This window comes from Podarcis pityusensis, assembly GCF_964106645.2.
Source record: "Podarcis pityusensis genome assembly, chromosome: 10".
Taxonomy (NCBI): domain Eukaryota; kingdom Metazoa; phylum Chordata; class Lepidosauria; order Squamata; family Lacertidae; genus Podarcis; species Podarcis pityusensis.
In genome coordinates this window covers 68878441-68896596 of record NC_138035.1, presented here as the reverse complement: position 1 = coordinate 68896596, position 18156 = coordinate 68878441, and the positions used below count along the sequence as shown (strand labels likewise).

Genomic DNA, 18156 nt, shown 5'->3' with positions numbered 1-18156 from the left:
TCTGGTAGGACGGAACTGAGACAAAGAACAATGTATGCTTGGAGCCTCAAACCAACATTCGGCACAATGCCTAAATTGAACACTGTTACATACTAAGGGTTTAGAGTGCCTGGTACTGTGAAAAAGAACAGAATCTGAAAAAGTACAAGGATTTCAATATACAGATCAAGGACCTAGATCAGTGGTGGGGAACCTCTGGCCTGAAGGCCTGATTAGACGCAGCAAGGGGTCCAGCTGCCCCACACCAGACATCATTTATGATATTGGGTGTGGAGCAGATTAAAGATGTGGCTATAAAGGAACAATCAAGAACCTTAAAGTATGCTCCCCATTGTTCCTTGGCAAACAGAAACTGTATTTGGCCTTTAAATTTAGCAGAAGAAGAAAACTCTACTGGGATGAGTTCCACTCAGGGGCTCCCAACTGAAGCCGATCTCTGCCAAAAGCGGGGTGTGAAGCCACAGCCAATTGGCAGTGGCTGCGAATCCTGCTTCTTTTGCCAACATAGTTTTAAACCAAGCCATGTGGGTAGAGGAACAGTTAGCAAGCCAGTTTGCAAAGGAAAACACTTCACCTAATGCCACTATGATTAACAGGTGGGTGGATCTAGTTTCCCACTCTTGAACTAGATGCAGCTACCTCCAAGAAAAAACACTTCAGAAGCCCAGTTGTAACACACTGGCCACATATCACAGCAGCCTGGATCACATTTAAAGTAAACTAATCCGAACTATGGCTTACCACGGCCACACAAACAAGATGGCTCCTGGAGAACAGCTTGCAGCCACTTTGCTATCCCCCAGTCCTTTTATCTCAGCATGGCACAGCAAAGTTTGGCTTTGTCCTGTGCTTTCTAAGCAGAGGTCAGAGCAGTTTGGCCTGTACCCCGCTGCTTCCCCCCGGAAAACCTGCTCTTTAGTGCTAAACTGGAACAAACAGAAATCCATGGAAAACCTGGTTGTTGTTTGTTCCGATTCAGTGCTAAACCACAGGTTTTCCTGGGGGAAAGCAGCGGGCCAAAGTGTCATCTGAAGCCCATTTCAAAATTAAGCTTTCTCTCCTTAACCATGAATCAGGTTTGTTCTTGGTTTGGCCTAGCATTACACATGACACAACTGACGTCTTACACTGATTGCTTCACTCTATATGCTTTGCTGCAGCACGTAACACCAAACCTTGCAGATGTACAGACAAGCAACAGCACTCCATATCCCCATGCCTTATTTACAAATTCCCGAGACTCCCTAGATTGCCAATATGTGCTGCCATTGCCAATCCAAGTGAAAATGATTCCATAAATACTCCTAAATTCTTAATAAAAGTTTTAGGGTTCCCTGGCTTCATTTTAATCCAGGCTGGTGAAGGGCTTATTAAACAATACTAAACCCAGGTAATGGGGAAGCCAAAGAATTCACATACAAGGGAGGAGACACAGAGTGTAGGGAATGCATAATCCTGTGGCACAGTTTCCAATCTCAATTTAATTTTTACATCTACACTGGGCCATTCTTTATACCACTGTGTTTTCTTCAAGTGCTGGCATTCTATTTACACTACCCACCATGTTAATTTCTGGCTATCTGTTCTAAAGAGTCATTTTTCACATTCGTATCTTACTTCATGTGTAGAATTTATGCTCCTACAAAGCATACAAAGAACCAGATTGTGCACCATGGAGTGCGGGGAACGAGTTGTTTGGAAACAACAACATTGGTAACCTGAAAGTGTCTCTTTAAATCTGGCACTCCAAAGGTTATAAAGAGCTGTTGTGCAATTTAGCTCTGTATTGAAAATAATGTGATGCTTCATATGACGACTGAATGCTCTTGAAGCAAAGAAATCGAAAAAGCAGAGATTACTCTTCCAGAGCATCTCATGAATGTACCAGTATTCTTAGCTGGCAAGTGCTGGAAATTCCTGCCTTTGTGAATTGGATGAATGGGAGACATCCCCAGAGCTGGACCTACATTAGCAAAGACAAGAGTTGACAGAAAAAATAATAAACTCTCTTCAGGCTGTGCAGTTTGCTCACACACACTAACCTTTGCAATAATCTGCAGGGTCTTCTTGCTCTTCATCATCGGATCCCAGAATCTCCTCCTCTGGCTCTGGAGGGGCTGGCTCTGGCAAAGGTGGTGGAGGAGGTGGCGGGGGTGGTGGCGGGGGTGCAGAGGGAACTTTCTGTTGAGGCTCTGGCCTGCAAATGCAAAATGGTACATTCAGTAAAGAATACTCTTGCCAAAATTACCCTTTGAGCACTTTATATTTCCTTTCTTGCCATTTAACAGTGCAATCCTAACCATGGCTACTCAGAAGTAAGTCCTATTAAATTCAATAGAGTCAGCATTTGGAAACTTCTTAAAATCCAAATCCATCTAACCGCCAGGATGAGAAAAAGCAAGAACTAGTATATATTTAACATAACCTGGCTGTGAGCACCACTATTTTACTGCATATTGGCTACAAACAATGGCACTGACAATGCTAAGGAATATTGCAAAATGTAGTGTAAGTACAAGAAAAGTCTGCTACAAACACCAGAGTAGGATACAAAAGGGCCTTTGAAGATGAGTTCCATCTTCATTTTTACAAAGTTTTGAGGAGTATGTTAAAGGAACAAGGCATTAACAATATTTAGAAATCAGCATAGCAGATTTTTAAATCTAAAAGAGGATCTAATTCATAGATTTCCTTCACAGATTTTTATAATACCAAGCTAGCAAATTAAGAGATTCATCCAGCAAAATGAAAACCAAATAAGCCAAATATTTAAGACAGCAGCAAAAAAGAAACAAAACCCTCAAGATTTTTTTTGTAAACTCAAGATTTCTGTGCAATGTTTCAAATACAGAATTCTTTATTAAATCAGCCAAATATTTATATGAGAAGAAATCTACAGCAAGTCATGTTTTCAAATGGACCTACTGCACCCCATATGCAAAACATGTTAGATTTCCTATATTGTTTATACAGTAAGTTTCAGTAAGTTTTGTGATGAAAAAGATAAAGCCAAGTCAAACTTGCTTTCTTAGATAATGTTCAAAACAAGGATCTCCTTAAAAAGCAATTAAGCAACACTAACAAAACTTGTTGAGTGGTACTGAAGGCTATTTTGTACAATTAACTATACATTTTAGAAAGTAAAGCATATTCTATGGTGTTGCCTGACAAACCTGATGAGCATGTTAGAATATAAACACATTGCAATTGAGTTAGAGTATCAAAATCTTATTCTTCAATTATGACAATGGATTAAAGACAATCTATGTTAGTATACAGTTGCAATGAAAATTATTCAACCCCCAATACAAATCAGGTTTATTATCAAAATTTACAGACTTTCAGCTGTTTGCAATGAGCAAATCAAGCAAAAGCAATTGAAATAGGTCAACCCAAAGGATGCTTCAAGTGGTTTCCTCAAATTCAGCTGAAAATGCAACTTATACTGCAACTTAAACCTGATTTGCAATGGGGCTTGAATGATTTCAATTGCAGCTGTAGCCTTCTAATAAATTCACAACTTGGTTCCTTCTTAAATTTGGACAGAGGGTAGAAAGCACAGAAGGAATCTTGATGCTCAGGCCAGTTATGTTTCAGACGTCACACAAACCAAGATGACAAGGAGCCTTTGACTGACGCCACCTATGTTACCAATGATGCCTTCACTCTATTCCTAGTTTGGGGCAAACTATAGTTGAAGATTCTTTTGGGGGGAAGTTCTTCCTCAGGCAGAGGCAAACTCGGCCCTCCATATGCTTTGAGACTACAATTCCCATCATCCCTGACCACTGGTCCTGTTAGCTAGGGATGATAGGAGATGTCCCAAAACATCTAGAGAGCCGAGTTTGCCTATGCCTGTTCTTCCTTTTATAGGCTTGGAGCAGACTAGTGTGAAACACCTTTCTTTCTCATTGATCCCACAACTGTGGGCAAATCACAGCTGAGTACAGAGCAAATCTCTCTTCATTCAACTACCTAATCCACTTCCACCTCAGCATCTCATGCCTGAGGTAGGATCTGAAGTTATCAGTTTGTTAGAAGGAAGATATAGGCAAAACAGAACAATGGCAGCAACTTCCCAGATTATGGAAGCAATCAACTCATTAATAATGTACACACCCATTCATAAAATCCCACCAACCAACAAAATGAGTACATGAAAAAAATGCTCAACAATTCTTCCCAGCCCACCAATAAATAAAAACTCAGTTTCACATTTAATCAATCTTGCATAACACAGGAGACAACCTCGCAAACTTAAATTTTCACAATTTAAAATGCTTTTTACATAATAATGCTAATATATTTCAGTAGGTTGCTGTTCCATGTATTTTAAGAAGGTGTGAATTTTTTCTGTGCACAAAAACAGGAGTAATAGTATATCCAAATAGCAATACCGTTTTAATATTGCCTGCTATACTTCAGTGTTCCTATGGCAACTGGCTCAGATTTCTATTCCCATCACCAACCGCCAAAGACAACTCTATGTAAGGAGATAAATGGCTTTAAGTGTGTCTGTTCAGAAAAACTTTACCAGGCAAAGTTAAAAATGAAAGCTCTGGAATTTTGGATCTTGAAAGATAAATGACTCTTCTGTAGTTCCCATGTATTTTGTTATCATCAAACTCTAAATCAAAAAATTGACTTATGTTACAGGATTTTTGAGCATTATCATCAGGGTGGGTTACAACATTAAAACACAATATTAAAAACATTTTATAATGTTATGATTTTTTCCACCAGTCCAGACAGACGCACACAAACACATCAGGTAGTGTAAATACGTGCTAGTAGAATCTGAATTGCATTAAAATAGACTAGGAAAAGCCTTATTCTCTAGGGAAATTGAATCTAAACTACATTTCAAAACCAAAGCACACGTTGCAAGCATAAGTACATGTCTGCAGGAGAAATGTCAGTCACTGCAGCCAACCATCTCATAAATGGATGTTTTAAGGAGCAAACAGGACAATGTAATTCAGTTTCACTGGGTGACATCCAGCACAGCATGTGCAGGCACTTGCTAGTGGATTGGCACTTCCCCTTCCTTTTCTCTCCTCTCCCTACAGCCCAGTGGATTCCAAAAACTGCTCTGGGGGATAAGGGCATGAACAATGGACCAAAGGAGGAAGAAGAGAAATGGTAAGTTCTGCTGTACAAGCTGATTTTCACTGTTCATATAGGTGGACATCTTTAGAGCTTGCCACTTTATATTAGTAACCATAAAATTTCTGGGTGAAAATAACCTTTTTCCTTGGTTTTTCAGTTTTACTTTTCAATTTTACTTTACAGTGACTACTTTCTTCAGAATTAATTCTTCACTACATTGCATTAGTGTTAAGCTGCACTTAATAGTTCAGCCTTTTAGTGGGCTTTAATTATCATACTCCCACACTATTATCACTGTTTACAAACATTAAAAACTCCCCCCTCCAGCTATTCTTGTGATTAACAGAAAAACACCAACAACAAAAAATGCTCTAATTAGTTTTGGTTAAATGCTTGCTCACTTTGTCTATAATCTTGGATCTTCTTGCATCCTCAAATACCTACTTCAGCTTAATTAAAACCCTTGTATATTAGTCTGATACCCCAATGCAGGGCATACTTATCTTTACATTAAATTTGCCAATGTGTTCTACTTGTTGCTGATAAACAGTTCTTTCTGATCTTACTAACGAACTTTTTAGTTGCAGGGGCATTTGGGAGAATTTATCGAACAAGAATATGTGAGTATAATAATAACATGTTGCATACTTCAAAGGATTGAAATATTTCCTTTTGCTCCCAAGCAGAAACAAGGAATTGTGTACTTCCAAACATGAACTGGCTTTCCCCTTGACCCTGCTGAGATGGTCACTAAAAGGAAAAAGAAAAAAAACTAGCTAAATCTCTCAGGATCTGTAAATCTACTCAATCTCTCCCCCTTCTCTAGCGACAAGATGAGCATCTTTTCTTCATTCAAAGTGCTACAGCTAACTGTTATTTTGCCAAAGCTTACTTTCAAAGAGACAAAATTATTATTGGCTGCTGTTTACATGTTCCTATACTGGCTAGCATTCTGTTACATTGTTCCTATAATGTTTGTGTAGGTATTTTGGCTAGGATGCTCTCCTGGTTCAGAATGGAGTGCCACCTTCCCACCATGCCTGTTCCATTTTGGACAGCATAAACAGGCAAGTAGTTGCTTAAGGATCCTTTAGTTAAACCCCCAAAGATGCTAGGTGAAAAGAAGAAAATAAAAGGGCCCTTCCTTTTGTGCCCCTAATAGGCCAGATAGCTACTGCTCCTCCAGTTGCTTTACTTATTAGTATCACAAGAACCACAGAGGTGCAATGCTGTTTCAATGCTCTTTCAACAAGAAGTACAACTGACTTGTGCACAGCCCCGCTTCCTTCGACAAGCCTAGTGGGAGGCAGGCTACATAGATTTCCCTTGGAATGGGAAATACTCCTCAAAGACATATGGATTCTGAACACTCCAAGCCTCACCAGATAATGGTCCAATCATGACAACAGAATGCATTACACTACTCCTATACGCAAACCAAACCTCACCAAACCAAACTCATCCCAGGTGAGAGTCAGAGACCTGTCTCCCCTGCCTACAGTTCTACATCCTGACTCGGGGAGGGGGGGTGAGCCCCTGCCCTGTGACTCCATGAAGTGTTGACCTAAAGCAATGAACCCTTTAGGATGATCCCACCACCTAGGGCAAGGTCTGGACCACACCCACACCCCAGCTGTACTGGCTCAGCTAGTAATCAAACAGCACCTACACTACAATTAATAGTATGCAAAAGAGGCACTGAGAAAAATTGGCTGGGTGAAAAAAGCTGCATTTAATCACAATTATAGTGTGGCATGTATGTAGGAGGAGAGAGAACCTAGTGGGTGTCATGCAGGTTTCAAGTTGCACCTGGGACTGATGGGACAAAGAAGAAAAACAGCTGATCCCACACGGGCTCCTTTGGGAGGAACAGTAGGATATAAATTCAGTAAAGAAATAAATTGCTGAAATTATAAAATCCAGCAGTTTGACAGATCTGTCTCTAGCCTTAACCAAAGAACTCAGGTTCCCTGTAAGAAAGAGAACAAAAACAAAGAGAAACACAGAGGTATTTTATAGTAGCAAAGCTAGGAATTAAATTTTATGTGGAGAACAAGGTAAAAAGTAAGGTTGACAGAAGCCAAGTAGCAATACCCTGTAGCTGGAGATAACATAATCATCAAAAAAATAAAAATAACATCTTGAAGTAACAGATCATCAGTCCATTTTAGGAACTCAATCCTGAATGCCTAAACTTTGTATTCTTAAGGACACAAAAAGCAAGAAAGCTGTGTTGGACAATAAGAAAATCAGACCATAGGGGTTTTTTGCATGGATCTAAATGGCTTCCTTTGTTTTGTGGATGTCAAGGGTAACATTATTCATGGGCAGAGAGCCAGTGTGGGCCTGAGATACCAGGGTTCAGATCGCCACTCAGCCATGAAGCTCACTGGGTGACCTTGGACCAGTAAAGCAATCTCAGCATAACCTACCTCACAGGGTTCTTGTGAGCATAAAAAGGAGAGAGGAAACACAATATATGGGACTGTGATGCCCTTGTTTCAGTTCACATACTGTTTTGTAAAGTCTGATTCACCTTTAAATGCAAACTGGATTGAATTTCTCAACCTCCCATATAATTAACATGGACAAGGGTAGTGTTCCTACCCTCTAGTCAGCAGGCCTGAGACCTCTGGAGTGTGTACACACCCTACTCTCTAACTGATTCCAATCAATTCAACCTGATGACATACCTGTTGATTTACAGCCCTTAAGAGGGCAGGAGAGGGGGAACCGTACAGGAAACACTGAGCAACCCAACCGTAGAATACCGCTAATACAATAAATGCATGAGCATCCATTAAGGTTAGGACTCACACCTAAAAGGATGTGCACGAAAACCCTTTGGCGTCCCAATCGCACTTGAGCATTCACTGCTTGCTGTAGGTGTGGTAGGAAAAGGCTATCAATACCTTTCTCCTCTTTTGACTTAGGAAAAAGCCCCCTCCCAGTTAATTGAAGCTTTAAGAGGACTCCTCATGCTAGAGCAAAGGTTCTATTTTATTCTAGTCTTTTGCACGTGGCCTTCATTTTCCTTGGTTTTCCCACTCCTCCATCTTCATTATTTTTGTATTCTGTTGTCCAAGGTCTCTGAGGGACCTTGTATCCTACCAGTGCTTTTGTTCAACCTCCATGACTTTCTCCCAAGGAAAGTTCCAAACGTTATGGAGCTCAAGGGAAAGATTTGCCTAGCCCCGTTTCTCCATCACAGTATTTTCCTTGATATTTCTTGACAGCATGCTACACTTTGTAATCTAAGGGTGCCTAGACCTTTGAGAAGTCATATGGAACAACCCAAGCAACTATAGTGCCCCAGCGCGAAGGAAGATCTCAAGATCTAAGCAGAACCCAGAAATAGATCATGTTGCCACTCGGGCCTCCTGTCACTTTCTAACTCTCCAGGCAAGCATGTCACAAACACTGCCCCAGGCAGTGTCATTTATATTTGGCTTCTTTCTCTAACCTGAGTCAGCTCTCCATATGTGTATCTGGTGCCCACTGCCTTCAGATTTTCTTGCTTAACATTAATTTCCCATCTCCTTTCTTCACCTGCTGCTCTGTCTCAGTCCTTTCCATCTCCTCCTTCTATAGATTTAGTGAAGCAATTATCAGTCCAATATGATTGCTGTGCATGTATCTAATATGTGTATTTTGAAATAAAATGAATATTTAATTACTTTAAACTCTGATTCATCATCTCCTTGGGCTTTTTTGGGGGGGGGCGGGATATAAACTTAATAAATAAATAAAATAGTGTCTTGGAAAATATAGGTTTTGACATGGCACATCATAATTCTTGGTTTTAATACTTAACACACATTCCTTGGGTATACATTTGAAGCAGAGTATTTGTGTAGACAAGGACACATGGGAGCAAATTGATGCTCATCCTATGGCCTGCCCAAGCCATTTCAGGTCCTCAGCTCCAGGACAGATTTTAAGAAATATGTCGGATTAGAAGCGACACAGGTGCATTCTGCAGGTAGAGAATGTTATAGTATGCTTCATTAAAAGTCAGCTAGGAAACTGTAGGAATGAATCGATCTCTCATTATTGAACCTGCAGACCACCCTGGAAGTTTCTGCTGAAAGGTGGCTTGTGAATTCTCTAAAACAAACAAACAAACAAACAAACAAACAGTTTTTCTTCTTTTCTACACACCAGCCTCCTATCCAGGCTTGGGATGATAACCCATACATTCCAGAATGTCACAGGAGATACAATAAGTTAAAAACTATTGGGAGCCAGCTCATCAGCGCATTAACATTATTTCTCAACAGTACTTTCTGGCATGAAGGCCTATCTAGCAATTGCTATTTATGGATTCTAAACCTTGATTCTTGACTATCCTGGTTCACAGTACATAGGACTGTCTTCCAAAGCTTTGTAAAATGTGACTGGTGCAGAATGTTAACAGCTACCTGCTACTGGGGTGAGTATCCCACCCCCCCGCCTGCACCTCTGAACATTTTATTTAAGGCTTTTACACAAACATGTCAACCATTAACATTAAGGGATAGCTATCTTGGCACATATATATGTATGTTACATGACTGCACTGGCTTTCAATTGCTTTCTTGGTAACAATGACCTGAGCAAGACTATCTGGAACACCATTGGTTCTTATATTCCTCATCACAGTGTCGTTTTCTTGGGCCACAATCCAGCTCAGAGGAAGAGGAGGCAGTGCCTGGGGAGCCATATGCCCAGACTATCCAGGCCAAAAGGTGTGCCCTTCCTTGACTCCTCTAGTTCAGAAGGCACTGCATCTAGGCAGCATTCATCCTCAAGCCAAAGTTGGGCAACAGCCTGTTAAAACAAGACATAGCTCCTTAGAGAGGGTAGGGAGTCAGGTCAGCTAGCTCTCATAAGACTGAACCATGCTGCCAAGGCAACAATTCACTCCTGGTGAGTTTGGGCCTACAGGGAGCTCTCCATGATTCTGCTCAACTGTCTTCTGCCCCGCGCACTCTTACTTGGTTGATTCTCTTCAAGACCTAACAACTCTCCTAAAAATGTGGGTGCCCCAGACTCTATCCGACACCACTATCCTAGACCCCAACCCAAGGATAGACCAAATACACAGTAACGACAGTGAGAAATGACATCTGAACTTCAATGTGCCTTAAGCCAATATAGGCAAAAGCACAAAGAAGGCATTCCCAGTAGCCACTCCACAACTACTGAACTCCCTTCTCCTAGAGGAGCTTGCCCAATCTTAAACACCCTGCAGAAGTACTGGGAAAACCCCTTTGCAGCTGATTAATTTATTTTTAATCAATTAAGTTTCATATTTTTGTCCCATTTGTTTAATGGCGTCAGCTACCCCAACTCACGTTAACTCCTCAAAAACAAAAGCATCACAACATAGCTTACAATAGACAATATTCCAATCAAACACAGCTCCTGGGATGTCAGGTACGGAGAGCAGGTCTGTGTTGCACCATAGAAAGCCCTCAAGAGAATTCAAACACAGCACTGATAAGCTCCAGAGGGAACAACCCTGCACTACGTTGGACAGTGATTCACTGCCTTTACGGTGAGCGGAATATAATGAGCAAATAAAATAAAAAAATCAATCACACTCTGGTACAGAACTATTAAATGCAGTATATTTGCTACATTTACAGCTGGTTAGAGTTGGTTTAGAAAGTTCCAAATTAAAATGCCAACCCTAAATTTATGTGAGTTCATCTGCCCTAGGATGTCAGGATGTTGTTATGTTTCATAATAATTTATAATTCACTTTTCTGTAAACCCTCTCCTAAGAACTTACAATGTGCACAGAAAATTTCAAGGGTGAATGTTTGAGCACTAAGCAAAAAATGCACACTTGTTTTTATAGTCAACATTTCTGACCTTTGGAAAACTTGTGCCCTGAGTGGCACACTGAAAGCCCATTAATTGTTTTCACTGCACTGTTGTCTAAGCGTAGCAATGCTAACATTGTAAGATCACAAGGACTGCAACATGAAAGTACAGCTGAATCCAACTTTAAAGTGGTACCTCTGGATGCGAACGGGATCTGTTCCGGAGCCCCATTCACATCCAGAACCGAACGCAACCTGCGTCTGTGCGTGCGCGGGTCGCAATTCGCTGCTTCTGCGCATGCGCATGACGTCATTTTGACCGTCTGCGCATGTGCGAGCGGCGAAACCCGGAAGTAACACGCTCCGTTACTCCCGGGTCACCGCAGCGCGGAACCCGAAAATACTTATCCCGAAGCTACTTCAACCCAAGGTATGACTGTACTGACTTTCTAGCATCAGCTAAAGACACATCTTCTTTATCCAGGCATTGCAAGCAGGGTTTAAATTGTGTTGTATGTGTCTTGAGATACAGAGGATTGTTTTTATATATTTTCTACACTGCCCTGGGATTCCAAGGAAAGAAAGGCAGTCTAAAGATGCAATAAATAAATTCAATAAACAAATAAAACATTTCAGTAAAACATCTTGGAAATCAGCCAACCAAGACAACTCATACGAACTGACCTCTGAACATCTTGATTTTACAATCACTACTTCCTAGTCCCTCAAAATTAAGCAGTTTCCTTGATGAGAGGTTTAAATGTAGCTTGCACAAAGAAAAGTTATATCATAACTGTAAATAGCTATTTGACCTTGATCAATATCGAGCATGGCCAACCTACATTCATTTCTCAACTGTTTTCATGTGCCCATCAAACCCTCCCTCTAATGAACAATTACTTTGCTCTTTTAATTGAAACAAAGCTGGTGACTTGCTTTCACACAGATTTAACAGCCACAATTCTAAGCAGCTGTATTTATTTTAGTGCTCTATATCTCATACCTGAATTTGCTTGTTTCCTACTTCCATTCTCCATTTGTGCTATTTCTTTTGAGTTTGGAAACTGAGCTGATTGTAATTTGTGCTAATTCAGAAATCTGTACTTACTGTATTTTTTGCTCTATAAGGCTCACTTTTTCTCTCCTAAAAAGGTAAGGGGAAATGTGTGTGCGTCTTATAGAGCAAATGCAGGCTGCGCAGCTATCTGAGAAGCCAGAACACCAAGAGGGGTTGCTGCTTTCAGTGTGCAGCGATCCCTCTTGCTGTTCTGGCTTCTGAGATTCAGAATATTTTTTTTCTTGTTTTCCTCCTCCAAAAACTAGGTGCGTCTTGTGGTCTGGTGCGTCTTATAGAGCAAAAAATACGGTATTTCATAGACTCATAGAGTTGGAAGGGACCTTGTGCATCATCTAGTCCAACCCCTGCCACGCAGGAATATGCACCCAGACAGGAATCAAACCTGTGACCTTGGCATTAGCAGTACCAATGTCTAACCAACCAAGCTAATCAGATTTATTTATTTTTTCTTCCACAAAGAAGGGCTCCCAGAATGGCATGCAGATCATTACAAACCAGACAGTCCTTACTCTTGGGTTTACAATATGGAAGGTCTTCAAACTCTAACACTTTAATGCAGGTGTTCTTAAGCTGTCTCACATCAGGCCTCCCCAAATCAGGAAGTAACTGTTTGAAGCTTCTATCAAATTAAAGTAAGTTCACTTCACTTTTTATTCTGTATAGTGGTACCTTGGGTTAAGAACTTAATTCGTTCTGGAGGTCCGTTCTTAACTTGAAACTGTTCTTAACCTGAAGCACCACTTTAGTTAATGGGGCCTCCTGCTGCCGCCACACAGCCGCAACACGATTTCTGTTCTCATCCTGAAGCAAAGTTCTTAACCCGAGGTACTATTTCTGAGTTAGCAGAGTCTATAACCTGAAGCGTATGTAACCTGAAGCATCTGTAACCCGAGGTACCACTGTATTTGGATCCTGGGGTACATGATATAGGAGCCAGCTATCAAGTATGAAGGTAGTGTGTACACACCCCTTTGAAATACTTTATTAGAGTACTGAGGAATTGACCCTTAGTTTCTAAGTATTTTTAAGTGAGTCATCTCAAAATATTTGCTCCCTATATACTACACAGGAAGCCTTTTATTAAGCGTTCAGCTGCAAAATTTAAAGTGAACACTGACTTTAAAGCAGAAGAAGACAACTGAGCTGTCATTGTTCATTTTCATCCCCCAGCTACATGGCAAGCAATTAAATAGAAAAACGAAAAAGAAGAAGTCAGGACACATGAATGCATAGGATGAAGTGCTGGAGGAAAGAATCCTACAAAAGCAAAGCTATTGGAAAAATAAGTAGTTGCTTCATTGACCCCAGTACTCAATCAAGAAGATGAGACAGGCTGCCTTCTACAGTGTACCTCTTTAGAAGTAATGACAGAGTATTCTGCCTAACCCAATCAGGGGCGTAGCTAGCTGCTCTGGCACCCGGAGCGCGCCTGGAGGCGCGCGCACATTGAGCTGCCCATGGACTCCGCCTGGTGGATGCAAGCCCCACACTGCCATTTCAGGCAGCGCGGGCCCCAAGCCACCGCATCACTCCCAGGAGAGATGCGTGGCTCGGGTGCGTTGCAGGCCAGGCCCCACGGTAAGGGCCGCCCCCCACGGTGTGCCATTTTGTCACCCCCCTCAAGGATGACACCCGGGGCAGACCGCACCCCCTGCACCCCCCTTCCTATGCCCCTGAACCCAATCAAGGCAAATGTTAAGGAACCAAAGATACTGTTCGGTTGTCCCCTGGCCACTGCCAGATACGCAAGAGTTTATACATGTATGAGAAACTGAGGCTCTCTTTCCAATGAACTTTTGTGCATTCAATACAAATCAGGATTTCTCATTGCGGCACTTTGGGTAGCACCCCGCAGCGTTTCTACCGTGTCTTAAGTGAAAGTGAAAGTGGCCCCCCTTGGATTATCTCTTTTCCTCAATAAGCAAGTAAACAGCAACTGAGGAGAGATTTAAATTTGGAACATGGGACAGGAAGAGGTCCAGGGGCTCAAACTATAGGAGGCTCTGGGTGCCTGAGCAACCATAAAAATTTGTTGTGGGTGCTCAGCCCCCACACCGCAGGGCGCCCAATGCAATTTCCAAGGTCTCTCAAGGCCTCTGACAACATCTCCGAGGCCTCGGAGATTCTGTCCAAGGTGTCACAAGGCATTGGAGAAGCTGTCCAAGACCTTCCGAGACCTTGGAACCTGACTTCCGGTGGTACCAGAAGTTGGGTTCTGAGGCTGGGGGGGGCGGGTGCATTTAACATCACGACACAATGTGACATCATGACGTCATGCACACCGGGCACCCAAGTCGGCTCCCCTGAAGAGGTCAAAAAACTTCCTTCAGCCCCAGTCAAGATCTCTCCCAACCCCAGTTCATGTAGCTGCTATTATGGGAGAGACTGCGGATCAATATCCTGCGTCATTTATTTATTTCTAGTCTGGCCCTGAGGTAAGAATTCTAAGCTGATCAACTGAGAACCATGATAGACAGGCCATGCTGCCTTAAGAAGATCCACATGACACTTTGAAAATGACTAAAGTGAATATAATGCCAACCAACACCACAACTTCTAATTCTCGTATTGTTTCACTTTAGGCCAACAAGGCATTTGATATTTGTCAACATAAAATGAGCACCTTAAACACTACAAGTAACTGATAGCAGCAACATAAAAGTTATCAAAGCCAGTCAGTGTATAAAAGGTACCCCTGCCCGTACGGGCCAGTCTTGACAGACTCTAGGGTTGTGCGCCCATCTCACTCAAGAGGCCGGGAGCCAGCACTGTCCGCAGACACTTCCAGGTCACGTGGCCAGCGTGACAAAGCCGCATCTGGCGAGCCAGTGCAGCATACGGAAACGCCGTTTACCTTCCCGCCAGTGAGCGGTCCCTATTTATCTACTTGCACCCGGGGGTGCTTTCAAACTGCTAGGTTGGCAGGCGCTGGGACCGAGCAACGTGAGCGCACCCCGCCGCGGGGATTCGAACCGCTGACCTTTCGATCAGCAAGCCCTAGGCGCTGAGGCTTTTACCCACAGCGCCACCCGCGTCCCGTGTATACAGTCAGTGTATACACACATACAAATTACTACAAGCAGAACTCAACTGTGGGACTACCACACAGAGGCCAGGAAGAAGACCATCAATGCAAATCCCAACATATGACAATATGCGGCAAGTATTAGTACCAGTCCTGGTTCAGTAATTGCTGCATCCATAAGTAACTGTGAAAACATCACTTACTCAGCAGCTGCTCAAGAATAAATGTACCAGGGAAATGACTGTGATAATAATGGGAGAATCATCTGTGTAATTTCTCCTTCACAGAAGGAAAGAGCAATGAGCAAAATGCTCAGAATCCACATCACATTGTGGATTCTCATGAATACTATAAATAGAAGCTGAGGGTATAGACACAGTTGCTGAAGACACTGCTTAAATGTTCACTTCTTTTAAAATATCATTTTGGAAATAATTGTTAACTTATATGCCAACTGATTACATGAACTATTTCCATTTTAGGGAGTGTTAAATGTTTACAGAAAATCTAAGTTTATTACATCATGCAACCCTTTACATCCGGCTGTTCAAATACCAAGGAGAACAGGAGTTTTTGAACAGGAACCTGCCTTTTATGTATAGACAAGTGGGAACCCACAACAAAATGTTGCAGTGTTATTCCTAGTCCTTAGCAGGTGTGCTCTGGCTCAGGGTTTTGGAGTTTTGGAGTGCTAAGTACTCATGGAACAGGTAAGTCTCAGGAGGGAGAAAGGAGTGAAAGACATTGCTTCAATTTCTCACACTTGGGAAACTTTCTACACCTAAATTGGAGGGAAAGATGGCATGAAATTATGCTCCTGAGGGTAGAATTACATAGGAAGTTCAATCTTATGCAGATTTACTCAGACGTCCGACTAAGTTCAATACAACTTATTCACAAACAAATGTGCATAGGATTACACCATTAATCACCAAAACTTTAGTATTTTCCATGTAAATTTTTATTTTGAATATACACACCATACTGCTTATATTTGCATATTTTATTGATTGGAAACACTTCAAATATGGATATGTTCATATCACTTGTTTCAAGGAGGTGAATCCCTATATTTTTAAGGCTTTATGTGTGAATGTGTAGCACCCCACTCCTTTTCATGGAAGTACAAAGAAGAGATTCTACAGATTCTGAATTTGGGTTCAGAGATACTAATTACCCCTTTTCATTCATCAAAATCTTCACAGTAGCTTCAATGTTAGCATTAAACAGAGCAGAAAGTCAGAAAGGAATGAAAATTTCTGTTAATATGGCCATTTTAAAAAGGACAAATAAAAAAACAAGAAGATAGCTGTGTGTCTAAAGTAGGTATTTTCTTCAGCGCTGATAATAATACAAAACACAAAAATAAGCAGTACTGTACTAAAAAGCCACTGAAAACAAAGTGGTAATAAACACGCATGAAGATAGAAAGCTGTTTTGAAAAGGTGAATTTATCTTCTACTATAAATGCTGAGGGGGGAAATTGGGGGCTGGGGGGGGGGGAATCAAGGAAAGTAGAGCTGGAAGGGACCCCAGGTGTCATCCAGTCAAAGTAATGAAAGTAAAGGTAAAGGGACCCCTGACCATTAGGTCCAGTCGCGGACGGCTCTGGGGTTGCGGCACTCATCTCGCTTTACTGGCCAAGGGAGTAATGAAAGTAAGCTAGGCTAAATCATGTAAAATGTAAAGAAAAAAGTAACAGGCCATTATTTTCTTAAAATGTATTTTGCTCTTTCAAGCCACAATCGAATCGAGCAAGAGAGATGCAGCTGGGACTACTGGCAGTTGAACCAGTTGGGGTGCCCACAGCAGCCTGCAAAGCGAGGTGCTGCTCAGTTTTGAAAGCTGCTTATTTGGCAATTGGATCTGTACTTTTGAAAACCACCCAAATCTGTGGGTGCATTTGCATCCCTTCCGCCACAGTTATATTCATACACCTATACCATACTTCCCAAATATATAGTGTAACTAAATTATGCCTGCTGCTACAGGATTAAAGATTATGTATATTTACCCAAAAGACCATTTAATGAAGAAGTAGGGTATGAAAGGGACGCGGGTGGCGCTGTGGGTAAAACCTCAGCGCCTAAGACTTGCCGATCGTCAGGTCGGCGGTTCGAATCCCCGCAGCGGGGTGCGCTCCCGTTGTTCGGTCCCAGCACCTGCCAACCTAGCAGTTCGAAAGCACCCCCGGGTGCAAGTAGATAAATAGGGACCGCTTACTAGCGGGAAGGTAAACGGCGTTTCCGTGTGCTGCGCTGGCTCGCCAGATGCAGCTTGTCACGCTGGCCACGTGACCCGGAAGTGTCTTCGGACAGCCCTGGCCCCCGGCCTCTTAAGTGAGATGGGCACACAACCCCAGAGTCGGACACGACTGGCCCATACAGGCAGGGGTACCTTTACCTTTTTAGGGTATGAAATGCCTTCTTGGTTTCAAAAGCATATCCTAAACCAGTAATTCTGGTGCATGCACTTGCACACCACACAGGAGCTCCTAAATGCAGAGGAAACTTTGCATAAGAAAAGCTGCTCCATTTGCTTCCATGTTGGAGAATGGTCAGCAGCTACAACTCTACAACTCCTGCAACACAAGGTTCAACAGTGGAGCTCTAGATACTAATAAGAACACATGGCCACTGGACCACGGACAGTGCATCTTGAAGTAACTGCCTCAGAGTTCTTTTAGCATCGTTTTTATTAGCTCTTTCTTAACTTGAGCCCCAAGATGGGGCAATCACTTGAGTTGTAGAAGCAGCAAGGAAAGCAAGCATCTCATTTGCTCTGAAAGATCACTTACTTCCAATGGGGGAAAATATGGACCATATAGGGAACACTGACAGTAAGTAAATGTATATAGCAGAGAAAAAGTACTCTCTCTCAAACTCCTTTTTATTATTATTCATTTATATGTAGTTATAGCCCATCCTGCACCATGAAATCCCTACCTTTTTGCGCATTTTGAGTACTGGTCTGAGTATTTTTTCAGGTCTGAACCACCAATTAGTTTTGTAGCACAACATTAAAGCACTCTGTGACCCAGGATAGTGTAGTGGTCCCTATTTGGTTTTTTATCTGGGAGATCCAGGTGCAAATCCCTACTCAGCCTATTTTTATGTTTGATTCAGCAATAATTT

At 42.0% G+C, this 18156-nt stretch overlaps 1 protein-coding gene across 3 annotated transcripts in view; it reads right to left on the bottom strand.

The window, feature by feature from the left end:
• Positions 1-18156, bottom strand: part of SRPK2 (SRSF protein kinase 2) — a 70911-nt gene that overhangs the window by 36180 nt on the left and 16575 nt on the right. For all 3 annotated transcript variants that reach the window (XM_081023586.1, XM_081023588.1, XM_081023587.1), the window contains exon 3: positions 2043-2197. In XM_081023586.1, the coding sequence (XP_080879712.1) occupies positions 2043-2197 (155 nt within the window). The remainder of the gene's footprint in view (positions 1-2042; positions 2198-18156) is intronic.